The sequence below is a fragment of the Saccopteryx leptura genome, chromosome 4 (assembly GCF_036850995.1).
Source record: "Saccopteryx leptura isolate mSacLep1 chromosome 4, mSacLep1_pri_phased_curated, whole genome shotgun sequence".
Lineage (NCBI taxonomy): Eukaryota > Metazoa > Chordata > Mammalia > Chiroptera > Emballonuridae > Saccopteryx > Saccopteryx leptura.
Genome location: NC_089506.1, coordinates 187,539,065 through 187,563,260, shown reverse-complemented (window position 1 = coordinate 187,563,260; position 24,196 = coordinate 187,539,065). Strand labels below are relative to the sequence as shown.

At 39.4% G+C, this 24,196-nt stretch overlaps 1 protein-coding gene across 1 annotated transcript in view; it reads right to left on the bottom strand.

Annotated features, from left to right (window-relative positions):
• Positions 1-22,036, bottom strand: part of LOC136403443 (cytochrome P450 3A12-like) — a 37,071-nt gene extending 15,035 nt beyond the window's left edge. The window contains exons 1-8 of the mRNA XM_066382181.1: positions 21,863-22,036; positions 18,874-18,967; positions 17,211-17,263; positions 14,139-14,238; positions 6,569-6,682; positions 6,221-6,309; positions 4,767-4,915; positions 1,372-1,499 (exon numbers count right to left, since the gene is read on the bottom strand). Coding sequence (XP_066238278.1) covers positions 1,372-1,499; positions 4,767-4,915; positions 6,221-6,309; positions 6,569-6,682; positions 14,139-14,238; positions 17,211-17,263; positions 18,874-18,967; positions 21,863-21,933 — 798 coding nt within the window. The 5' untranslated portion in view covers positions 21,934-22,036. The remainder of the gene's footprint in view (positions 1-1,371; positions 1,500-4,766; positions 4,916-6,220; positions 6,310-6,568; positions 6,683-14,138; positions 14,239-17,210; positions 17,264-18,873; positions 18,968-21,862) is intronic.
• Positions 22,037-24,196: the final 2,160 nt, after the last annotated feature.

The window sequence follows — 24,196 nt, the reverse complement described above, 5'->3', positions numbered from 1 at the left end:
GCCTGAGTCATTGCGAATAGAAACATCCAGCTACTAATCTTAGAGAGCAGGATGTTTCCCTGAGACAAATCCAGCCATTATATCCAGGTGTTTTTGGCCCCCATCTCTCTGATCTTCAGCTTCTCTGGCTTTTGAACAAGGCTTCCTGGCCAAAGAGTTTCCTGCTCCATCTCTTGTCAGACCTGCTTGTTCACAAAAAAGTCTCTAACCTCAATCATTTTTTTTCTCTAACCTTAATTCTTAATAAATGGCCACACAGATTAATCTCCCCTGACTTTTGAAGACTTTATTGGCAGTTTTTCTGTGAGCAGTTTCAAATGCCTCCCTATCCCAGAACTCTCCACAACATTCAGTGCAATCCTGGGTACCTGGCCCTATCCTCATGACCTGCAGACATTTGCGTGCTGGCCCCCAGGCCTGTGAAGGCAACCTCAATGCCCAGAGAAGACGCCTGCCCTCTCAGTCTCTGAGCAGGCTTCAATTTAGGATCGAGGGCGCTCCACCAGCTTCCGAATGGAAACTGCCATTGCAGAATAGATCAAAGAGGCTTGGAACTGGTGTGATTATTTGCCAATTTAAAATCTAGGGAATTATGATACCAGGAAAATAATTTTTAAACAGTAATTTTTATACTTTGACTATTTACTGAAGGTTAGTGCTAAACTTCTATCTTAATAATATTCATGCAGTAATATAATCTTTGTGCTTATTACATTTTAAACAATGTCTCTCTGACTCAGTTTTATTTCCTTTCTTAACCTTCACCTTCTTCATTCTCCACAAAATGTTTTAACTTTCCTCCTGTAAACCTAGAGTTCTCTGCCTACCTTAAGAAAAAGAGGCCTGACCTGTGGTGGCACAGTGGGATAAAGCATCGACCTGGAACAGAGAGGTCACCAGTTTGAAACCCTGGGCTTGCCTGGTCAACGCATATATTGGAGTTGATGCTTCCTGCTCCTCCCCACTCCTCTTTCTCTCTCTCTTTATCTATCTCTCTCTCTCTCTCTCTCTCTCTCTCTCTCCCCTTCCCTCTCTAAAAATTGAATAAATAAAGTATTTTTTAAAATGCAGAAAAGAGAACACCTAATATAAAACCGTGCCTGGCCTGTGGTGGCGCAGTGGATAAAGCGACCTGGAGCACTGAGGTCGCTGGTCCAAAACGTAAGGCTTGCCTGGTCAAAGCACAAATGGGAGTTAATGCTTCCTGCTCTTCCCCACTTCTCTCTCTCTCTCTCTCTCTCTCTCTCTTTCTTCCCTAAAATAAATAAATAAAATGCTGAAAAGAAAAAGAGAAGTGCGCAAATCATATGTATACAGTTCAATAAATTATCAAAAAGTGAATACACTCATGTAACCACAAACAGATTTTACCTTTTCTTTATCATGAAGGCGACTTTCTTTCATCCTTTTTATAGATTTTTTGAAAAAATCAGTAACACGTTTTGGAAACAAATAAATATTTAATGCTTCAAAAACTGGGTTGAGGAATGGAAAGAGCGCTGTAAGAAAAAAGAAAGCCAATAAAAATATGAAATGTACCCAGAGCTATTAAAATTTTCTCTACCAACCAGAAGAGTAAAAGACACCAGGCTCCTTAACCAGAAGCCATTCCCTCTATGACCTTTGCTCAGACACAAGGCCATGACTGAGCGAGGGCATGTCCACACATGCGGGGCACCACTATACCAGTGAGGTCAGTGGCCCCTTCTCATCTTTTGGGTGACTAAAGGAACAGGATTATGTTCTGGAATGGCTTTGACTTTTACTATTAAACTAGACTGTCTTTGAATAAACCAGACTAGATTCTGACACTTTAATTAATCATATTGTTCAAGAGATAGCAGTCAGGTGCACATACATTAACAATGTGAAACACTATTATATCAAAATATCAACAATCATTGTATCGAAGAGTTTAATTATAGGTGAGTCTTATGTAGATTTAACACATTTGCTATCAGACTCTTAATGTGTTTATTTATAAAAATAGACAAGCTAACTTTAAAATTTTTATAAAATTGCAAAAGATACACCCAGTATGGCCAAATCAGGGGTGGGGGGGAGGGAAGAATAAACTTGTAAAACTCAAACTTCCTGATTTTCTTTTTTTTTTTCTCTTTTCTTTCTGAGTAGGGGAAAATGTGGGAAGACTGCCACATCAGCTCTGACTGGGATCTACTTGGCAGCCCCATCAGAGGCTGATGTTTGAATCAACTGAGCTATTTTTAGCACCTGAGGCTGATGTGCTCAGACCAGCTGAGCCATTTTCAGTGCCAGGGTGACACTCAAACCAATCAAACCACTGACTGCAGGAGGGGAAGAGGGAGAAAAGGGGTAGCGGGTGTAGGGAGAGCAGCAAATGGTCACTTCTCTTGTGTGCCCTGACCAGGAATCGAACCTGGAATGTCCATATGCTGGGCCAATGCTCTCTCCACTAAGCCAACCAGCCAGGGCCCATCCTGATGTTCAAAACTTACCCAAAGCTATTATAATTAAGGCACTGTGGTACTGGCATGGGACAGACATATAGATCAACAGAATAGAATTCAGAGTCCAAAATATACTCACATGTCTAAGGTCAACTAATCAAAACAACATGGTATTGGCAGAAAAATAGACACTCAGACCAATGGAACAGAATAGAAAGTCCAGAAATAAAACCACATATATATAGTTAAATAATTTTTGATAAAGGGGCCAACAACACACAATGGAGAAAAGAAAGCCTCTTCAATAAATGGTGTTGGGAAAACTGGAAAGCCACATGCAAAAGAATGAAACTCGACTACAGCTTGTCCCCTTGTACTAAAATTAATTCAAAATGGATCAAAGACCTAAATATAAGACCTGAAACAATAAAGTACATAGAAGAAGACATAGGTACTAAACTCATGGACCTGGGTTTTAAAGAACATTTTATGAATTTGACTCCAATGGCAAGAGAAGTGAAGGCAAAAATTAATGAATGGGACTACATCAGACTAAAAAATTTTTGCCCAGCAAGAGAAACTGATAATAAAATAAACAGCCAGCCAACTAAATGGGAAATGATATTTTCAAACAACAGCTCAGATAAGGGCCTAATATCCAAAATATACAAAGAACTCATAAAACTCAACAACAAACAAACAAACAATCCAATAAAAAAATGGGAAGAGGACATGAACAGACACTTCTCCCAGGAAGAAATACAAATGGCCAACAGATATATGAAAAGATGCTCATCTTCTTTAGTTATTAGAGAAATGCACATCAAAACAGCAATGAGATACCACCTCACATCTGTTAGATTAGCTATTATCAACAAGACAAGTAATAGCAAATGTTGGAGAGGCTGTGGAGAAAAAGGAACCCTCATTCGCTGTTGGTGGGAATGTAAAGTAGTACAACCATTATAGAAGAAAGTATGGTGGTTCCTCAAAAAACTGAAAATAGAATTGCCTTATGACCCAGCAATCCCTCTACTGGGTATATACCCCAAAAACTCAGAAACATTGGTACGTAAAGACACATGCAGCCCCATGTTTATTGCAGCATTGTTCACAGTGGCCAGGACATGGAAACAACCAAAAAGCCCGTCAATAGATGACTGGATAAAGAAGATGTGGTACATATACACTATGGAATACTACTCAGCCATAAGAAATGATGACATCGGATCATTTACAGCAAAATAGTGAGATCTTGATAACATTATATGAAGTGAAATAAGTAAATCAGAAAAAAACAGGAACTGCATTATTCCATACGTAGGTGGGACATAAAAGTGAAACTAAGAGACATTGATAAGAGTGTGGTGGTTACAGGGGGAGGGGGGAAAGGGAGAGGGAAACGGGGAGGGGGAGGGGCACAAAGAAAACTAGATAGAAGGTGACAGAAGACAATCTGACTTTGGGTGATGGGTATGCAACATAATTGAATGACAAGATAACCTGGACATGTTTTCTTTGAATATATGTACCCTGATTTATTGATGTCACCCCATTAACATTAATAAAATTTATTTATAAAAAAAATTTTTAATTACATTTATTTTTAAATTACAGTTGATATATAATATACTAGTTTCAGGTGATCAATATACTTAGTAGACATTTCTATACCTTATGAATGATCACCCTAATGAGTCTATTACCCATCTGACACCACACAGAATTATTACAATATTATTGACTATATTTTCTATTTGGTACTATACATCCCTATGACTATATTTCATAACTGACAATTTTTACTTCTTAATTCATTATACCTTCTTCACACATCCTCCCAATACCCCTCCTATCTGGCAGCCCTCAGTTTGTTTTCTGTATCCTTGAGTTTGTTTCTGTCTTGTTTGTTTGCTTCTTTTGTTTCGTCTTGTTTTAGATTCTCCACAGAAGTGTAGTCATAACGTATTTGCCTTTCTCTGTCTACTTATTTCACTTAGCATATACTTCATAGGTCCATCCATATATTCAAAAGTGGCAGAATTTACTTCCTTTTTATGGCTAAATAGTATACTATTGTGTGTGGGTATGCATGCCTGTGTGTATATTACATTTTTTTTATTTATTTATCTGTCAATGGAAACTAGGTAGTAAACTAGGTGTACATTTTAAATAGATGAGTTATATAGTATGTGAATTATTTCTCAATAAAGTTTTTAAAAGAAAGAAGGAAGAAAGGTAAATGTGGAAGCGAGATGGAGGAAGGAGGGTGGAAGGAAGAGACAAAGGGAGGGTGGAGTGAGGGAGAAGGAAAGAGGAATATAGTAGTCTACATACCTACTGAGACAAGAAATGGATCGAGGAGGCTAAATTTTAAAAGCTTCTTGGTATTTTCCACAAAGGGATCTTGTGGGTTGTTGAGGGAATCGATGTTCACTCCAAATGATGTGCTAGTAATTACATCCATGCTGTAGGCCCCAAAGAAGCTGGGTAGAGAAAGAAATATGTGAAAAATTGGAGTCCGCACCTCTTCACTATCCTCATCCAACACATACAACAAGAACGGCATGTAAACTCATATGTCCAAGTGAAGAGTCACACAACTGTCCAAAGCACCTGCTGGAGCATCTGGAAAATCTATGTTCTTGTAACAATCAGTCATGCCATGTTTTCAGGTGCCAATGATGCAGCTGGCCCTGTGCTGGGGTTATGGGGACACTAAGGCAAGTTAGACCCAGCTATGGGTGCAAGAAGGTCAGTCAGAGGATTGGAGACCCATAACCAGACAAATTACAGTGGTGTGCACTGAGTCTGGGCAATAGTAGCTGTACTGTGCTCAAGCAGGACAGAAGATAGATAACTAACTCTTTAGTGGGATCAAGAGAGCTGACATTGGTCTGAGTCTTGCCTCACCACAGTCTCTATACTCAGAGCTGATTCCTCTTCAGCCCATCACAGAACAGCGGCACCCGGCTCGGAGTTGCCTGGAATGTCATCCCTCCTTCTCTGTATTCCTGCTAAAGCTCCTGAAAGACTCCCTCTCCTCAATTCCAGTGATCTGAGATTGCCCTGAGGGCAGACTCATTTCTGTAAAGTGTAAGAAGAATGTCCCTGGTTTAAAAATAATAAAAATAAATCAGTCTAAAATCGATCTGAGGGAATCCCATAGGTAAGTGATCTTATGTCCCCAGTTTTGCCAGTTTACATCTGCTGCTCCTGCATAATTAAAAATACCTTACTCTAGACAATAAGTGATATGGTCACCCTACCCCTAGTCTGTACTGGACCTTCTCTCTTTTGGGAATAAAGAAAGGAGGAATGCTGATAAGATTTAATATTTAGTATTTTGCTGGTACCCTCACCAAAATCATGAAGGGATTTAAGTTGTTCCAAGTTTCATGTTGTAGCATCCTTGCCCTACCCACTGCCCATCGATATGCACCAGTGCCTTCCTCTGCCACTATCTCACACTCTACATTAAACACTTTATAGTATGATCGTGTTTCTTGTTTTTAAACTATGTATTTTTGTCTTCCAGAGTATCCAAGGTAACAATTAAGTGGATAATTTAATCCTCGCTTATGTACCCAAGAGAAGGCATTTCTCTCCTAGCTGCCCTCCTTTTCAGGGTGAGCCACATCTTGGTGGGTAGCCCACTGGAGTTCTAACACCACACACCTACTTCTGTTTGGTCACAAGAGTGACTCACCAGTGGGAATTGCAGCTCTGTGGTGGAAGCTGCAGGTTCTGGAGGCAGAGCTCAGAATCCCAGCATCTGGGCTCCTACTTACTCTTTCAAGTTGACAGGTTTGCCTTGTTCTGTTTCCTTCCTCACATTGCTCACCAACACATCTGCATACTGGTGAATGATGGGGAACATCTAGACACAAAATATAATATCATCTGAAGTTAATTGTGAATAATCAAGTCCTGGAAGGACCTGGCTTTCACAAACATGGAACAGTAAGTGATATTTGATAATAGATTTTATAATGTCACTTCTAGGACACAAAGAGAAAAGAGCATTTTTAGGAAGCTCAAACTCAGTGGCTATCCTTAGAAGGAAAATATCATATTTTCTACCTGTCCCCAGATGCATCCTTTCAAGTACCTGATTAAAAGTCCTCTTATATTCCTACCTCCTTGAGCTTTCCACTGGTGAAGGTTGGAGACAGCAATGTTCGTACTCTCTTCCAGGTTTCATCCTCAGCCACAGAGATGGCACTTTTCATAAACCCCACTGGACCAAAAGGCTAGAATTAAAAGCAAAAGACATTTTGCCCTACATAACTTGGGCAGGTCAGAACAGTTGTAGAAATTTTGTTAAATGGGCGTAAATTATTCAACAAATATTTAGTAACTGTCTACATAGTATCATGCCCTGTGCTAGATACTCTATAAATACCTATCCCCAATGTCTAGCACCCTGGGAAGACAGAGGAGACCTTCAGCTCTCTGATATGGTTTCTAGCCTTTATTCTAATCACTTTTTTAATGCAAATGAATCATGTGATAGGGAAACTGCTTTTCCAGGGGAATAGATAAGAATAAGACCTATTACATCCTTCAGGGTTATGCACAATAGGAAGGGATTCTTGTCAGATAGCCAGATAGTCTTGGCAAACAGTATATTGCCTCAGATCAATTCCATTTTTACTTATATATGCAACATAACCAACTTTAAAAAGGATGTCTTAATATGGTGATTTAAAAAAGTGATTAATATTTGAAGATTAGGAACCTATTTGCTATTATTAAAAAATGATAAAATTACACAGAAATCTTTTTCCCTACATTTTTCCACCAGGAATAGAAGAAAAAGGAAGAAGTAATTCTATTTCTCAGGTTGGGACTGACCTATCAAACCAACCTATTTGAGACTTTCTTCCACCTTTTAACATTATATTTTGTTTTAAAATGTATTTCTCCAATAAGCATTCCTGATAAAAACTTACCCAGTAGGAAGAGAGGAAAACTTTCTCAACTTGATAAAGAGCATCTACTAACAAATGTGCAGCTAACATCACATTTGATCATGAAAGCCCAGAGCAACAGCACCAAGATGGCAGAGAATCCAGCATCTATTTCCCCACAAAGAACATCTAGACAGCTATCCCCGCAAAAAAAATAGGTCTAGAAGAGTTCAGTAGTTCGCTCAAGAGGCTAAAGCAAGAGAATGATGCAAACACCCTGAGAATAACTGCACAAAATGGAGGAGAATAGTTTCATATTGCCTGCATCATCTCATCCCCAGGCTGGCACTGCTCAGTGCCAGGAGGAAAATCCTCAGCCTGGGAGACTCCCTTTCTTACAGAAAAAAGAAAAAGAAAAAGAAAAACAAGGTAAGTAATAATTTTCTGTAAAATTAAGATGCTGTATAAATGGCCTGCTTTGGTTTCACTATAGCAGCATAGATGAAAAATCTAGTGACAGCAAAAACAAAGAAGAGCAAGAACTGCCAGTATCAGTCATTTGTCAGAAGCTGTCGTGCTTTTCCATGTGCTACTTACTCTGCAGAAGACCCCAAAAGACTGATGCTGAGGAAACCAATAGCCACCACAGCCACTGTGAATTCCCTGCTGAATTTGCTGCTGAAGCTCCAAAGGATTTCACATTTTCAGATTCTAGCAGCCTGAATTCTGCCTTACTACACCCCACACCCACCAGAACTGCCCTAAGTTTTGCTACTACCTTGAGACATTGGATCCATTCCAGCAGCAAGCCCTGGCATATGTGGCTGACCGTGTGCTTAATACTAGCCTAGTTCCCTGCAGCTGTTCAGGGACCTGATAGCCCTGCCTCTTGTTAGTGGACTAAACCACATTTGTCCACAGCTAACCCTTGCAGCTGCACACATGCACACTGTCAGCCTCAACTCCAGTCCCCAGCCCCCACTGCAATATGTGCTTGCAGCCAGCCCATGCAGCCACGTGAGTGCACACTGACAGCCCAGGCACTCTAAGCAAACTGTGCCCACAGTTGGCCCCAGTTCCTGACACTGGTTCAGGCCATTACCATTGGGCATACATATGCGGTTAGCGCCCACCAGTGAATGCTTTATATGAGCAACTTTGGCTACTACTACTGCCTGACAGTCTCTTGTTTCTGGACCTATTGTTGCTGTGATGACCCCAGAAGCCCCTACAGCTACGATGGAGACTGAACAGCTCATGCTGCCAAGGTTTGTGCAGTTGATGATGATGTGAATTCCAGCTGCCTAAGCCAACCATGCTCTACTGACCTAGAGTCACAACACATGCCCAAACTAGCACTGAGGACCAAAGAACACTCCAATATGTCCCAAACCACAAGTAAAGGTCTTCCCTTAAGTCATTTCATAAAGTCTGGAAGAGTTGACGGTTTTTTCAAATGCACAGACACTATTAAAGAATGACAAGAATCACGAAGAATCAGGGAATTATGACATCACCAAAGGCACATAATAGACTTGTGGTAACTGACCTTAAAGAAATGGAGATCACAAATTGTGTGACAAGGGATTCAAAATAATTGTTCTAAAGAAGCTCAGAGAGCTACAAGAAAAAATTAACAAGATCATTTGTATTTCTTCTTGGGAGAAGTGTCTGTTCATGGGGAGGGGGTTGGGGGAAAGGTATAAAGAAGGACAAATATAAGGTGACAGAGGATGATTTGACTTTGGGTGATGGGTATACAACATAATCGACTGTTCAAATGATGTGGAGATGTATACCCAAAATCTATGTACTCTTGTTGATCAATGTCATAATGTTTTCCTAAATTTTCATAATCCCTGTAGTATTGCAATGGTGTCAGTGTGTTGTTGTTAACCAATTTAATTTTTAAAAGTTTAACCACATGGACAAAACTACAATAACAAAATAAGAAGTTCGACAAAGATATAAAAAATACAAAAAAATGAAAGCTGAAGAGTACATGGCTGAACTAAAAAATGCAACAGAGCTACAAGAGCAGATTCAGTAAAACAGAAGAAGAATCAGTGAACTTGAAGACAGATTATTTAAAATTATACAGCCACAGGAGGGAAAAAAGAATGAATAGATATAAAGAAAGTCTAGAGAACTTATGGGATACTATCAGACAGAATTTGCATTATGGGGGTCCCAGAAGGTGAGGGGAACAAAGGGGCAGAAATGTTATTTTAGAAAATGTCTGAAAACTTCCAAAATCTGTGGAAATACATGGAAACCCCAACACATGAAGCTCAAAAGTTCCCACCAGATTGATCTAAAAATACTTCATCAAAACACATCATAATAAAATGGTCTAAAATAAAAAACAAAGAGAAAATCTTAAAAGCAACAAAAGAAAAGGTCTTATCACATATAAAAGAACCCTTCTAAGGCTATCAGCAGATTTCTTAACAAAAATCTTGAAGACCAGAAGACTGGGATGATATATTCAAAGTACTGAAAGAAAAAAAACCTACCAATCAAGAATGCTTTATTGGGAGAAGTGATTCTTCAGAAATTAGGGTGCAACAAAGACATTTTCAGACAAACAAAAGTAGACAGAGTTCATTATCACTACAACTGCCTTACAAGAAATGCTAAATGGAGTTCTTCAAGATAAAATATAAGTATACTAACCAGTAACATGCAATCATATGAAAGTATAAAACTTGGTAAAAGTAAATATATAGCTAAATTCAAAATACAGTAATATTGTTATGGTGGTATATAAAACACTTATAATTCTAGTGTAATGGTTAATAGACAAAATAATTAAAATAACTATAGATAAAATAATTTATTCATGAATATACAATAAAAAATGTAAATACCAACATCAAAAACTTAAAATAGGTGGATAGTAAAAGCATTTAACTTCTGAATGAGAATAAAGTTAAGTTGTTATCATCTTAAATAGACTATTGTATTTATAAACTATTTAATGTAAACCTATTGGTAACCACAAAGCAGAAACCTATTAGAGCACAGGAAATAAAAAGGAAATCAAAGCATACAACTATAAAATTTTATCAAATCCAAAAAAATAACAGGAAGAAGAGAGGGACAAGGAACAAAGGATTTATCACACCTGAATTAACAAAATGACACTAGTAAGTCCTTATATACACACTTATATATAATATATGTATATATACAGATATATATATATCAAATGGAATTTTATTCAACCTTGAAAAATTAGAAAATTCTGTTATTTGCAACAACATACATGAACCTGGAGAAAAACATGCTAAGTAAATTAAGTCAGGCACAGAAAGACATATATAGTGTGATCTCACTTGTACATGAAGCAATAAAAAAGTCAAACTAAGAGTAACAAAATAGAATGATAGTTATCAAAGCCTAGGAGTGTGGAACTAAAATACTAATCAGAGGGTACAAAATTAGTTATAAGATAAATAAGTACTGGAGACCTAATGTACAGCATGGTGACTATAGTTAATAATACTGTGTTATATACTTGAAATTCACTGAGGAAGTAGGTCTTGAGTGTTTTTACCACACACTAAGAATATTTCAACTCATTTATACAAATCATTTTAAAATATATGCATATATAAAAACATCACATATAAACCTTAAATATGTATATTTTATTTGTTGCAAATAACTATATAAAATTTTTTTCCTAAGTGAGAAGTAGGGAGGAAGAGAGACAGACTTCCACATTCACCGCAACTGGGATCCACCAGCAAGCCCCCTATAGGGCAATGCTCTACCCATGTGGAGCCGTTGCTCCATTGATTGGCAACCAACTTATTTTTAGCACCTGAGGTGAGGTCATACTCAGCTCACAGGACCTACTTGCTCCAACCAAGCTATAGTTGTGAAGGGGAAGAGAGAGAGAGAAGAGAGAGGGAGAAAGGTAGAGAAACAGATAGTCACTCACCTGTGTGCCCTGACCAAGAATCGAACCCGGGAATCAAACCCAGGACATCCACATGCAGGGCTAACACTCTACTACTGAGCTAACCAGCCAGGGAAAATATACAAATTAAAATGGCAAAACCCAGAATACTTTCCTCTAAGATCAAGAATGATACAAAAATGTCCACTCACACCACTCTTATAGAACATCATACTGGAAGTTCTAGCCAGTACAGTAAGACAAAAAGAAGTGAAAGGCATACAGATTGGAAAGGAAAATATAAAGTGTCCTTATTTTCAGGTGACACAATTGTTAGTGTGGAAAATTTAAAGGAATATTAAAAGAAAACTCTAGAATTAATAAATGAGCTCAGCAATGTTATAAAAATACAAACAAAAATCAAGCCTGCCCATGTGGTGGTACAATGAATAGAGCGTCTACCTGGGATGCTGAGGACTCAGGTTCAAAACCCCAAGGTGGATGGCTTGAGCATGGGCTTATCCAGCTTGAGCATAGGCTCACCAGCTTGAGCAAGAGGTCACCAGCTCCAGCATCATATCATAAAGATGACACTATGGCCACTGATTTGAGCCCAAGGTTGCTGGCTTGAGCAAGGGGTCACTGGCTCAGCTAGAGCCCCCCAGTCAAGGCACATAGGAGAAGTAATCAATGAACAACCAAATTGCCACAACTATGAATTGATATTTCTCATCTCTCTCCCATGCTGCCTGTCTCTATTGCAAAAAAATAAAATAAAATAAAACAAATCATATTTTAATATAATAACAATGAATATTAGAAAACACAATACCATTTATTATCATGTCAAAAAAATAAAATTCTTTAGGTGAAAATTTCACAAAACATAAGTAGGATTTCTATGCTGAAAACTACAAAAATTGGTGGAAGGAATCAAAGAAAACCTAAAAAAAAAATGGAGAGATATACTGTGTTGATGGATTGAAAGACTTGACCTAGTAACAATATAGATTTTCCTCAAATTGATCTATATGGTTATTTTAAACTCTTATCAAAATCTCAACAACTTTTTGTAATACAGATAAATAAATTTATTCTAACTTTGAATGGAAAGGTGAAGGACATAGAATAGCTAAGACAATTCTCAAACAAAAAGTGGAAAGAAACATTCTACATGCTAAGAATTCTTATGTAGCTACAGTAATAAGATTGTGTGGTACTGGTGGAGGACAGACACATAGATCAATGAACAGAACAGAGAATGAGAAATAACCTACACAAATTGGCCCAAATAATTTTGGACAATGGTGCAAAAGCTATTCAAGGAGGAAGGATAGTCTTTTCTTTCTTTTCATTTTCTGGTCACTCCTTTATTGCACATTCCAGAGACCTTCTGTATGTGCTCTGCGCGGTATTACAGCTCTATTTGCAGAGTCTATGCCTGTCATTAGTTCTTGGTTCTTTATGTATGTGTCTTGTCTCTAATTCTTTGGGACTGGAGAAATGGCTTCTATTTCTTTTGTATTTCCTCTGTCCCCTGTGTTGCCTAGCACAGTGTGGTGTGTGGAATAGGAGTTCAGTTAGTGCTCAGTATCAGACTGGCTGCCTGTGGGTCGCAACCATGCACATCTGGAGAGAACAAAACCCAGCCTCCCCTCTAATGTTCTCCAACCCAGCACCTCTTAAGCAGGACCGGCCCTTGTTTCCAACAGTTCCTGCAGTCCACTTCTTCTCAAGATTCATATTGCTAGGGGAGTAGGCAGATCTCATCTGCCAGTACATGAGACCAAGCTCAAACGACAATCTTTTTGGCCAGTTCAAGCCTCCACTAGAAACACTAACTTTGCTTCTCAGATATATGAGCCTCACAAGCATATGAGGTATGTGCCCAAGGATCATGGGGTCCAGTTGTGCATGCAGGTGTGGCTGCCTTAGGTCCAGTTGTGTGTGCAGGTGTGGCTGCCTTAGGTCTGGCTGTGTGGCAATATTCAAAGATATAGTTGTTTAGGAAAACAATACAAGGGCTATTAGGAGAGGAGGCCCTGTATTTTTGTGCTGGTCTCCACTCTCTGTTTTCCTTCGTCCTGTCATTCCCTACACTGCAGCCTGAGACTCTTGTCTTCTAGGCAAGGCCGCCAGACACTCCTCCTGACTCTGTGTGGGCTGGTTCCTGACTACCTTCTGTGGGAAGAGTGGGGGAAGGGTGTGGAGGGGGCTGGAGGAAGGATAGTCTTTTCACACATGGTTCTACAACAATTACACATCCATAGCAAAAGAAGAACTTTTACCTACACTTCCCTATACGAAAATTAATAGATCATATACTTAAATGTAAAACACAAACCTATATACTGTGTAGAGAAAGAGAAGAAAATTTGGGACCTAGGGCTAGGTGAAGAGTTTTTGGACTTGGCACAAAAGGCCTAACTCATAAAAGGAAAAATTGATAAATTAGCTTCACCAAAAACAAAAAAAATTTGCACTGCTAAAAACTCTGATAAAAGGAAAAGACAAGGTACGCATTGTGACTACAAAAGAATAGTAAGAAGGAGAGTTGTGATGGAACAGTTCTGTATATTGATTGTGGTAGTATTATACTTACACAAATCTACATACATGATAAATTTTTATAAGCAACACACACATAAATAAGAGCACATAAAACAGATGAACTCTGAATAAGTTCTGTGGATAGTACCAATGTCGAATTCCTGCTTTAATATTGTACTTCAATTATACAAGATATTACTATTGGTCAAAACTGAATGAAAGGTACATAACATAGGACCTACCTCGATATTTTGGGGACAACTTCCTGTTAATCTATTATTAATTCAAATTAAAATTAAATAAATTAAAATTCAAATTAAAAACAGAATGGGTGCCTACCCGCCGGTTTGTGAAGACGGTATAGCATTCTTTCACTAGAACTGTTTTGATCATGTCTGGATCAGTGATAGCCAACACAGGCTGGCGACCATCATAGAACCTGTGTGGGGAAAGCAGAGCTGATTAACATAACAAGCCAGTTTCTGCAGCTGGAGCCACACTTGAAAATCCAGACTCCACTCTGATATTACATAATCCATATTCCTAGAGATCATTATTAGGAATAACATTAGAACATTCAAGTCTAGGTGGTGTGTTTATGAGTATTTCCTATACCATTCTTTATAATTTTTGCATGTTTAAAATATTTCATATCAAAAGGAAATTAGTAAATAGATAATGGCAAGTCAATTATCTGAGAACAGAAAACAAATAAAAAGAGTCCATCCATTTAGTCACTTAAAAATATACTTTTGAAAAAAATATATATATTTATACTTTTGAAGATATATCAAGAACATAAAAATGCATATTATATAACATTGGATAAAAAGTGTAGACATAGTAATCATAAATATGCAAAAATGTGCCTGCAAATAAAAAAGACTTATTTTCAAAAAGACTTAGTAAGAATATGAATGATTTCTTTGCCCTATTAGCTAAATTTTGTTCCCTAGTTCACAATTGCTTGAAAGAAATATTTTAACTATTAAAGAGAAGCCCTTTGTAGAATCAATTTTAGAAATATTTAAAATAAAAGGACAAAGAGAATAAAAAATACAAAGGAGCACATATAATTAGTTTTAAAAATACTTTCTTTTTATTAGTTATATTTATTCTGTAAGTGGTCCTGAGTGGGAATCCAGCCCCACGAGGGTGACATCTGTTAGCAGCAGGGCCAGCCCACTTTTGACTGACATACCACACAAAGCTGACTCTTTCTGTGTGATATATCCCAATTTCTCTTGAAATCCTGACTGGTTTACTACAAGTTTAATTACATGAGGTTTACGCTAAGTTTAATAACACTGTCTTCTGCAATTTTATTTTTTATTATTAATCATTTACATTAGCTAGAAAAAAATGGAAGATTTTCTATAAGTGTTACCTACTTTGATTCCTCAGAGGAATTTCAAATGGTTTTGTGATCACACATAAAAATGGAGAAAAACCACCTGACCTGTGGTGGCACAGGGGATAAAGCATCAACCAGGAATGCCGAGGTCACCGGTTCAAAACCCGGGGTTGAGGGGTCAAGGCACATATGAGAAGCAACTATGAGTTGATGCTTCCCACTCTTCTACCCTGCCTTTCTCTTTCTCTCTCTCCCGCCTTCCCTATCTTTAAAGTCAATAAATAAAATTCTTAAAAAGTTTTTTTTTAATGGATGAACACTTCTGCACTAATTCTGCCCATTTCCCCAAAAATCTAAAACTCAGAGAAGATTTAAGTGGATGTCAAGTACATTTAGTGTTGAAGTAGTGATGTAAGCACCTATGGTGGCTCTCAGGCTGATCAGATTGATCATATTTCTTGGATGATTCCTCTCTCCCCACTGTGTTTTTCAAAAACACCTGAGTGGAGAGACCTAAGGCTTTGGGAAACACTTTGCATGTATGATCTGACAACATTCATACTCTTGGGCCCCCATTCAGATTCTCCAGATTTGATGTTGCTGGGACAGGGGGGGAGTAGGCCCCAAGACTGTATTTAACAATCTTTCCAAGGTGGTTCTTACGCACCTGAGCATGAGAACCATTTTCTAAAGAAAGTAACTGCATCCAGAGCTCACAAGTAGGAAGCTCAGTGGAATCTAGGCCACTGGTGACCCATGTTGGGTGGTATTTCTATTGCACAGCACAGCCTTTCTGGACCATGTGGACTCAGTGGACCTTATGGTTTCTGAGGATTATAAAGAAGATGAAAAAGTACTGAGAAGTAAAGCCTTTTTCCCATGTGCTTCTAGGACACAAACACCACGTTACACCTCTCCTGCTGCCCTCACCACACTGCCAGCAACTCCCCCTGGAAACAGCTGCTGCAACTGGCTGAGGTCACTTTACAAAATCTTCAAGTCCATTGACCTGTCAGGAAACAGTGTGGTTTGGAAATATCCTGCCTCTCTTCAAAGTTAGTAGATTAGGGTAGATAAAGCAATACTGATACAAATTAAACCTCTAGTGAGAAGACTTGGCTTAAACATTTTTTAAAAGCCCAAACTCCAGGCCCCGGCTGGTTGGCTCAATGGTAGAGCCTCGGCTTGGTTTGTGGATGTCCCAGGTTTGATTCCAGTCAGGGCACACATGAGAAGCAACCATCTGCTTCTCCACCCTTCCTCCTCTCCTTTCTTTCTCTCTATCTCTCTCTTCCCCTCCCACAACCATGGCTTGGTTGAAGCAAGTTGGCCCTGATTCTGAAAATGGCTCCATGGCCTTGCCTCAGGTGCTTATATAGCTTGGCTGCCAAGCAACAGAGCAATAGACTCAAATAGGCAGAACATTGCTTCATACGGAGTTGGCTGGGTGAATCTCGGTTGGGGCTCATGAGGGAGTCTGTCTCTCTGTCTCCCTGCTTCTCACTTAATAAAAAATAAAATAAAATAATATAAAACTCTATACTTGCAAAGAAAGTTTTTAAAAAGCTGAGCAGATGTGGTTTCCCATTCTGTTTCCCTATACCCACAGTCCTTTTTCAAAAGGATGCAACAAATCCAAATATAAAATTATGGATTTGAGCTTCTAATTAATAGTCAGTCATGTGGGGAGGGTTATGATATGCATTTATGAGCATATATAGAAGGGTCTGAAATAATGCATTTTATACAAGTAAAGCAGACCTAAGGAAGGATTAATGGAGAAGGGGGGAATAATGAGACACTGGCCAGAAAGAGATGCCATGAGTCCAGGCCCATCAACATCTAGACTAGAGTAATAAGAGCCTGCAACTCCCCAGCTTGATTCTGAACAGACCTGGACACCTGGTGACATCTGAGATCCCTGCTAGGACAAGCCTCCAAAAGCTTTACAATAGCTGACTTCCTACCAAGAGCTCTGGGCTGAGACTGTCCTCCACACCTTTGGGGCCCTTGTTGTAACAGCAAGTCTATCGAGTGGGAGTTTCTCAAATACTTACCCCCACATATTTCCATACTTTTTAAAAGATGCCATGTCAAAGTGCCCAAAACCCTGCAAGGAAAAACAAAATTAGATTATAAATCTAAGTGTACTGAACTCTAACTCTAATTCCAACCAAAATGACCCAAATCCCATGATATCAGGCTGTCTTTCACTGACAGATAGAGGGAAGCCCTTATTCAGACATGTCTTGAGAAACATGGAGAAATAGACAAGAAAATTGAAATGGAAAATCTAAAATCACACTTGATATTTCTCCACATAGTGTTGATACTCAGCTTACCCTTGTCTAGGATACTGAGTAACTCCTTGTCTTTCTGAAGGGTTTTTGTTGTGCATGAGCTGCTTCAAATTCTCACAACCTCCTGAATTATTACCTCCACAGACATTCCAGAACTGAAGCTGAGGAAGAGGATGAGAGACCGCATACTCTTTCATCTCCTCGTTAAGCATCCTTTTCATTGACATGATGGGCCCTCTCTAGAACTCTAGCAGAATTAGGAAGTTCAAGATACCAGTGACCCCTTTTAGTCTAGAAGATTTAAGAAAGTCCAAGACATCTTGGTTGAGTGAGAAAGTGAGTGTGTGAATGAATGAATAGCAAAGTGTCTCACTTCCCAGTTTTCCAGCTCAACACGGGAAAGAGGGGGAGATGCCACCACTCCACAAGGACAGAGGAAACTAAAACTCTCTCAGTTTTCACTTCTATAACTTACCAAAGAAATCTTCCCATTAAAAAGTTTCAGCTGAAATATTAGATATTTTAACTATGCAAAAGAAGGTCCCAGAAATGTGGGTATTGGGGTCTATCTATGAGAAGGTGATCTGGGAAGGTGGAAAGGAAATGATTGTTTTTTAGAGGCAAGAAAGTATGGGAAGTTCTCAGACAAATGAAGCATTGAGACCTCAGCTGAGAGAATTAGAATCTGAGAAACAAGCCTGTCCCTTGCAGGAAAGGAAACCTGAGGCAGAGAGCAGTGGGCACACAAGACTCTGCCTGCGGGCCCAATAAAGAGAGCTCATCACTTTCCATCCAAGGGTCAGGCCCTGGGTTCAGCATCAGGGCTGGATGAACCACAAAGACTTCACCAAAATTTGCAGTCCATGTGTTTGTCACCTAGTACATTTCATTCAGGTAATTTATTTTTTAAATAATTTTGTCAAGTCATTTGCTGTTAGTAATTTCATATTAAGTAACTGCTTTTTTAAAAATACCTACACAACTCAGTGAAGTTTTAAAGAAAAACAAAACAGGCTAACAGCCTCATAACCTAAGAACAGGAAAGTCTGATTTCTGAGTATCCAACTTCATGAGGCGCTACCAGGCCCCCTCCACGCTTTTCTCCTAATACTGAGTACGATGATGTCTTCCTGGGAATCTGCACTGGCAGGAAGAAAATGCTGCTTGTGATGCTCACAGCTGGAACGTGAAGTCCTGTGCTGAATCAGCCAGAGAGCTTGGCTGCCTATGGAGGCAAAACCTGAGGCTCCTAACAGCTGACAGAGCCCTGGGGTAAACCCCGCCCTGTGCTGGGCGGGGCCTCTGATGCCCTTTCTGGACAGTGTGAAACCTCAGAACCCAGGAGGTCCCTTCTACTATGGAGCTCAGCTGGGATTTGTAACCTCAGAGAAGCAAAAGAGGAAACTCAAACAACACTCACCTTCCGGTAGGACAGAACAGTTCCAAAAAAGGGCAGGGGTGTCGGTCCAGGAATTCCCAGCTTCTTAAAAACTCCATGTGGATATGTCCCATATCTTTAAAGTGAGAGAGAAAGCCAGGTTATGGGAATTGTGGAATGGGTGCTGAGGCTGCCCAGTCATTGATGCAGAACCGGAACACTAAGCTAGACAGGTCACATAAAGACGATAAATAATAACAGTAACAATAGCAGTAATCACATTCACTCATCATCTCCTTTCTGGCTTCCGCTGTGAGACCCACAGAAAGTAACGAGATTACATAAAGCAGCTGAAGACTTCAGGTCCCAATGCCAGAGTGAATACTTGATCAGTGTTTCCATTGACAGTGCTCCTGAGAGGTTCAGGCTGGAATATTTTCAGATAATTCAGTTATGGTTTTTAATAAGTTGACTCACCCATGACTTTGGAGATTCTAATTTTATGCATGTGTGCGTGCGTGCACACACACACACGCGCACACACACACACAATCTGCTCCAATGATGAGATTTGGCTTAATGTATCCACTTAATAACAAAGTTACTGTGAGCCAACTGAGACATGGTCTTAACAGTTTGCTCAGTGACTTTTAACCTTCCCTTTCCCTCTCTGCCCTGACCCTGTTTCAAGAATTGGTTCTTATTAAATATATAACCATAAAGAGTCCTCTGAATAACCACAGTGTACTTATTTCCATACAGTTAAATCTGTGTTCAGGGCTTAAAATCTGAGAAACAAGCCTGTCATTTGCAGAAAGGAAAATCTGAGGCAGAGAGCCGTGGGCACACAAGACTCTGCCTGCAGGCCCAATAAAACTTCTGGTCCAATAAAAAACTTCCATTGCAGTGCTTTTCAGCTACACCAATTCTCTGTAGCAAGGCAAATGAGGGGCCTAACAATAAAGCCAATCATTTCTATTCTGTTTACATTGTGTTGTCCTACGAGAACTTTGTCTGCTCTACAGCAACTGATGCCTGGCTGTCCCAGTGTCTTCTAATGCTACAGTGTTGTTTATCCAGGGGTGACAGTATCTAGTGACAGACCCAATGCCATACAGAGTGACTTAGATGGTGTCCCTACCCCAGATTTCAATCAGAGGAGATGCCTACCCTGCTGCCCTCTGAAAGACCTCCTGTGGGGCCAGGACCAGGAGTATCTGGGAGGAATATTCTCCCACTCCATCCAGACTGCTACCTGGATGCCTCTCTTATCATCACAGCCTCACAGTTTCACTTATATACCTGCACTGTGAGATTAAAGTAACCCGCTGGGCAATTATATTTAAAAACACATATACAATCTTTTATCCTACAGAAAGAACATGATGGAAAGAGTCCTATCTCAGGAAAAAATCTAGCATTAAACTGAATGAAATTAAATACTATCAATTAATTTTAAAATGTCATCAGATAGTAAATATGTTGCCACAACACCCTGTATTTATAATATTTCTTTCATAGAACTGAAACAAAGTTCATATTTTCTATATTTATATAATCATGATTTCCTACCCTTAGTTAAAATCAAATTGAGGTACAGGTCAAGTGGGACATGAAGGGGCTGTCCCTACCCACATGTCCAAAATAACTCCTCTCCCAACCTGTTCATGATGCCAGAAATCTCACTCTTGAAAGGAATTCCTCTGCTAGATGGTTTGATTCATCTGCCTGCACTGTAACTTAATGGGAAAAAAATATTTAAATCAAAATTGGCTTTTGGGCTCAAGCCTGTGCTGTCAGTTAAAGCCAATTTCATATTGGGGGAAAATAAATCTCTATAATGATGCCAACCCTCCCCAAAGATTAGTGAAAAAAGAGAAAAAAAAGAATATAATAATAAGATTTCTGCCAAGTTTTTCTGCTCTAAAGTTTTCTCATCCAGGAGGAATGGTTCTGCCTATTACAGGGATGGGAACTGAGTCTTAGGATGGGAGTGTTTGTGGGAGGGGACACAGAATAGAGCTAGTGTGGAGCCTGACCAGGCTGTGGTGCAGTGGATAGAGTGGGACACAGAGAACCCAGGTTCGAAACCTGAGGTTGCCGTTTTGAGCGAGGAGTCACTGCTTTAGCTTGGGATCATAGACATGGTCGCTGGCTTGAACCCAAGGTCGCTGGCTTGAGCAAGGGGTCACTCGCTCTGCTGTAGCCCCCCAGTCAAAGTACATATGAGAAATAAATCAATGAACAACTAAGATGCTGCAACAAACTGATGTTTCTCATATCTCTCCCTTCCTGTCTGCTTTCCCTATCTGTCCCTCTCTCTGTCTCTCTCTCAAAAAAAAGAGCTGATGTGAAGAGAAGGGCAGCACTCTCTAGCCTCCCATGAAGCCTGGGGCTCATCCTGGCACACGGTGTAAGTTATGCCAGGCAGTGGGACGGAGGGAGCAGGAACAAACCTAGTCACACAAGGACCGATCCTTACACACACCTCTTCCAGCAGACACAGATCCCAGGAGGTAAAGATAATGAGGCAAAACCCCAGGCCACTCCCTCCTGCCTCCAGGAACCCAGAGTGGAGAGGGATCCACTGCACAGAGCCAGTTGTTTTTAATTTGCCTCTGTTGAATTCTGGTTAATTAGTCTACGTTTACCAAACAGTCAATGAAATGGGTATACAACATAATCGACTGTCCAGATGATGGGGAGATGTTTGCCCAGAATCTATGTACTCTTGTTGGTCAATGTTTCCCTATTAAATTTAATTTTCCAAATGAAATAAATCATCCCCAGGATCAAATAATGTCACCAAACCCTCTGCACTACAGAAATTGGGAGTTGGGTGGACAAAGGGTTTACTCCCTCAATAGGTCAGGGAAGATCAATAATAACCCCTTTGGTTTTTAGCCCCCAATTCTTAAGCAAGTACCCCTTTGTTAGCTGTTGGATCTTGAAAATAGATAAAGGAAAAGGGGGCTTGAGGAGCTCCCCAAGTCCCAGATTACAGAGGTCATGAGCCTGAACAGTAACTCACATATACAGGAGCACAAGGCTGGTAACCAGGAGAATCCAGGTTTCCATGGAAAAGCTTGGGATCAGGTCCATGGCCACTTTCCTTCCAAGATTCCGCCGTCTGAGTTTTCCCTGTAGTTAGTGTGTGCTCTTAGCAGGCGGTGCGTGCGGAGTTTTAGTGGATATCAGTGAGACTGGAAGCTTATGTACTGGGAGTCGGGGTGGAGCTTGAGCTGCAGCCAGTAGAAAAGCCATTTGTGTTCGAACTGAGGTAACCTCTCCACCCTGGTAGTTGGCAAAGCATCATGGACACTCCCACTTTTATCTTCCTTGAGTTCATATTCTGTGGGAATTCAATGAACAACTCACTCCATTTTATTAGTAAGGCCAAAGGTTACTGAAACTCAAGTAAAGCCACTGGACTTAAATCACTAACCTGCCCTTGACTCCATGGCTGTCTGCATTAATAAATACTTGAAATCCTTCAGACAAGCTAGGTTCACAGATCTTTACTCATGCAGTTTTCTATGCCAAGACTGTTTCTGTGCCCAAAATGCTCCTACTCATCCTTCAAAACTCAGTTTAGCCAGAAACCCTTTTTGTCTGAATCTTTCCTAACCAACCTCCTTGAACAGATATAACTGCTTCCTCCTCTAGGGAACTTCTACTCTCTGCAGACAATTTTATTATTATCCTTGTAAACCCACCACCACCACCATTCTTTTAATGGTGTTTCTATAAATGATGACTTGTAAATTCACATGTAGCTATGGATAAACAGTCTGTTTGCATAAAGGATTCTAAGAGGAAAGGAAGCAGACTCCAGCCTTAAGTGTTTTGGCTCGAGGTGATTTGCTCACCTTAGACCAAAAAACAAGAATGATGAAACCAGACCATCACTTGAATGTGAGATGATTATTGATAGACTGTGTTGACTCGCACAGACCATACTCAACGGGGAGCCCACAACCGCCTCCCTCTCTCTGGTTTCCTTTGTTCTGCCTTCCCTTCCCCTCTCATCAAAACCCCTGCCTGCAAGGATGGCACAAAAAAAGAAAACTACAAACCAATATCTCTAATGAATACAGATGCTAAAATACTAAACAAAATACTAGCAAATCGAATACAACAACATATTAAAAAAATAATACATCATGATCAAGTGGGATTCATCCCAGAATCTCAAGGATGGTTCAACATATGTAAAACAGTTAACATAATACACCATATCAACAAAACAAAGAACAAAAACCACATGATCTTATCAATAGACGCAGAAAAGGCTTTCGATAAAACCCAACACAATTTTATGTTTAAGACTCTCAACAAAATGGGTATAGAAGGAAAATATCTCAACATGATAAAGGCCATATATGATAAACCATCAGCTAACATCATATTAAATGGCACTAAACTGAAGGCTTTCCCCCTTAAATCAGGAACAAGACAGGGTTGTCCACTCTCTCCACTCTTATTTAATGTGGTACTAGAGGTTCTAGCCAGAGCAATCAGACAAGACAAAGAAATAAAAGGCATCCATATCGGAAAAGAAGAGGTAAAGGTATCACTTTTTGCAGATGATATGATCCTATCCATCGAAAACCCGAAAGAATCCACAAAAAGACTACTAGAAACAATAAGCCAATACAGTTAGGTCGCAGGGTACAAAATTAACATACAGAAGTCAATAACCTTTCTATAAGCCAACAATGAAACATTTGAGAATGAACTCAAAAGAATAATCCCCTTCACGATTACAACAAAAAAAAAATAAAATATCTAGGAATAAACATAACAAAGAATGTAAAGGACTTATATAATGAAAACTATAAATCATTGTTAAGGGAAATTGAAAAAGATATAATGAGATGGAAGAATATTCCTTGTTCTTGGTTAGAAAGAATAAATATAGTCAAGATGGCCATATTACCCAAAGAAATATACAAATTTAATGCAATTCCCATCAAAATTCCAATGACATTTTTTAAAGAAATGGAGCAAAAAATCATCAGATTTATATGGAACTATAAAAAACCTCGAATAGCCAAAGCAATCCTAAAGAAAAAGAATGAAGCTGGGGGCACTCAATACCTGACTTTAAACTATTTTATAGGGCCACGACAATCAAAACAGCATGGTATTGGCAGAAAAATAGACACTCAGACCAATGGAACAGAATAGAAAGTCCAGAAATAAAACCACATATATATAGTCAAATAATTTTTGATAAAGGGGCCAACAACACACAATGGAGAAAAGAAAGCCTCTTCAATAAATGGTGCTGGGAAAACTGGAAAGCCACATGCAAAAGAATGAAACTGGACTACAGTTTGTCCCCGTGTACTAAAAGTAACTC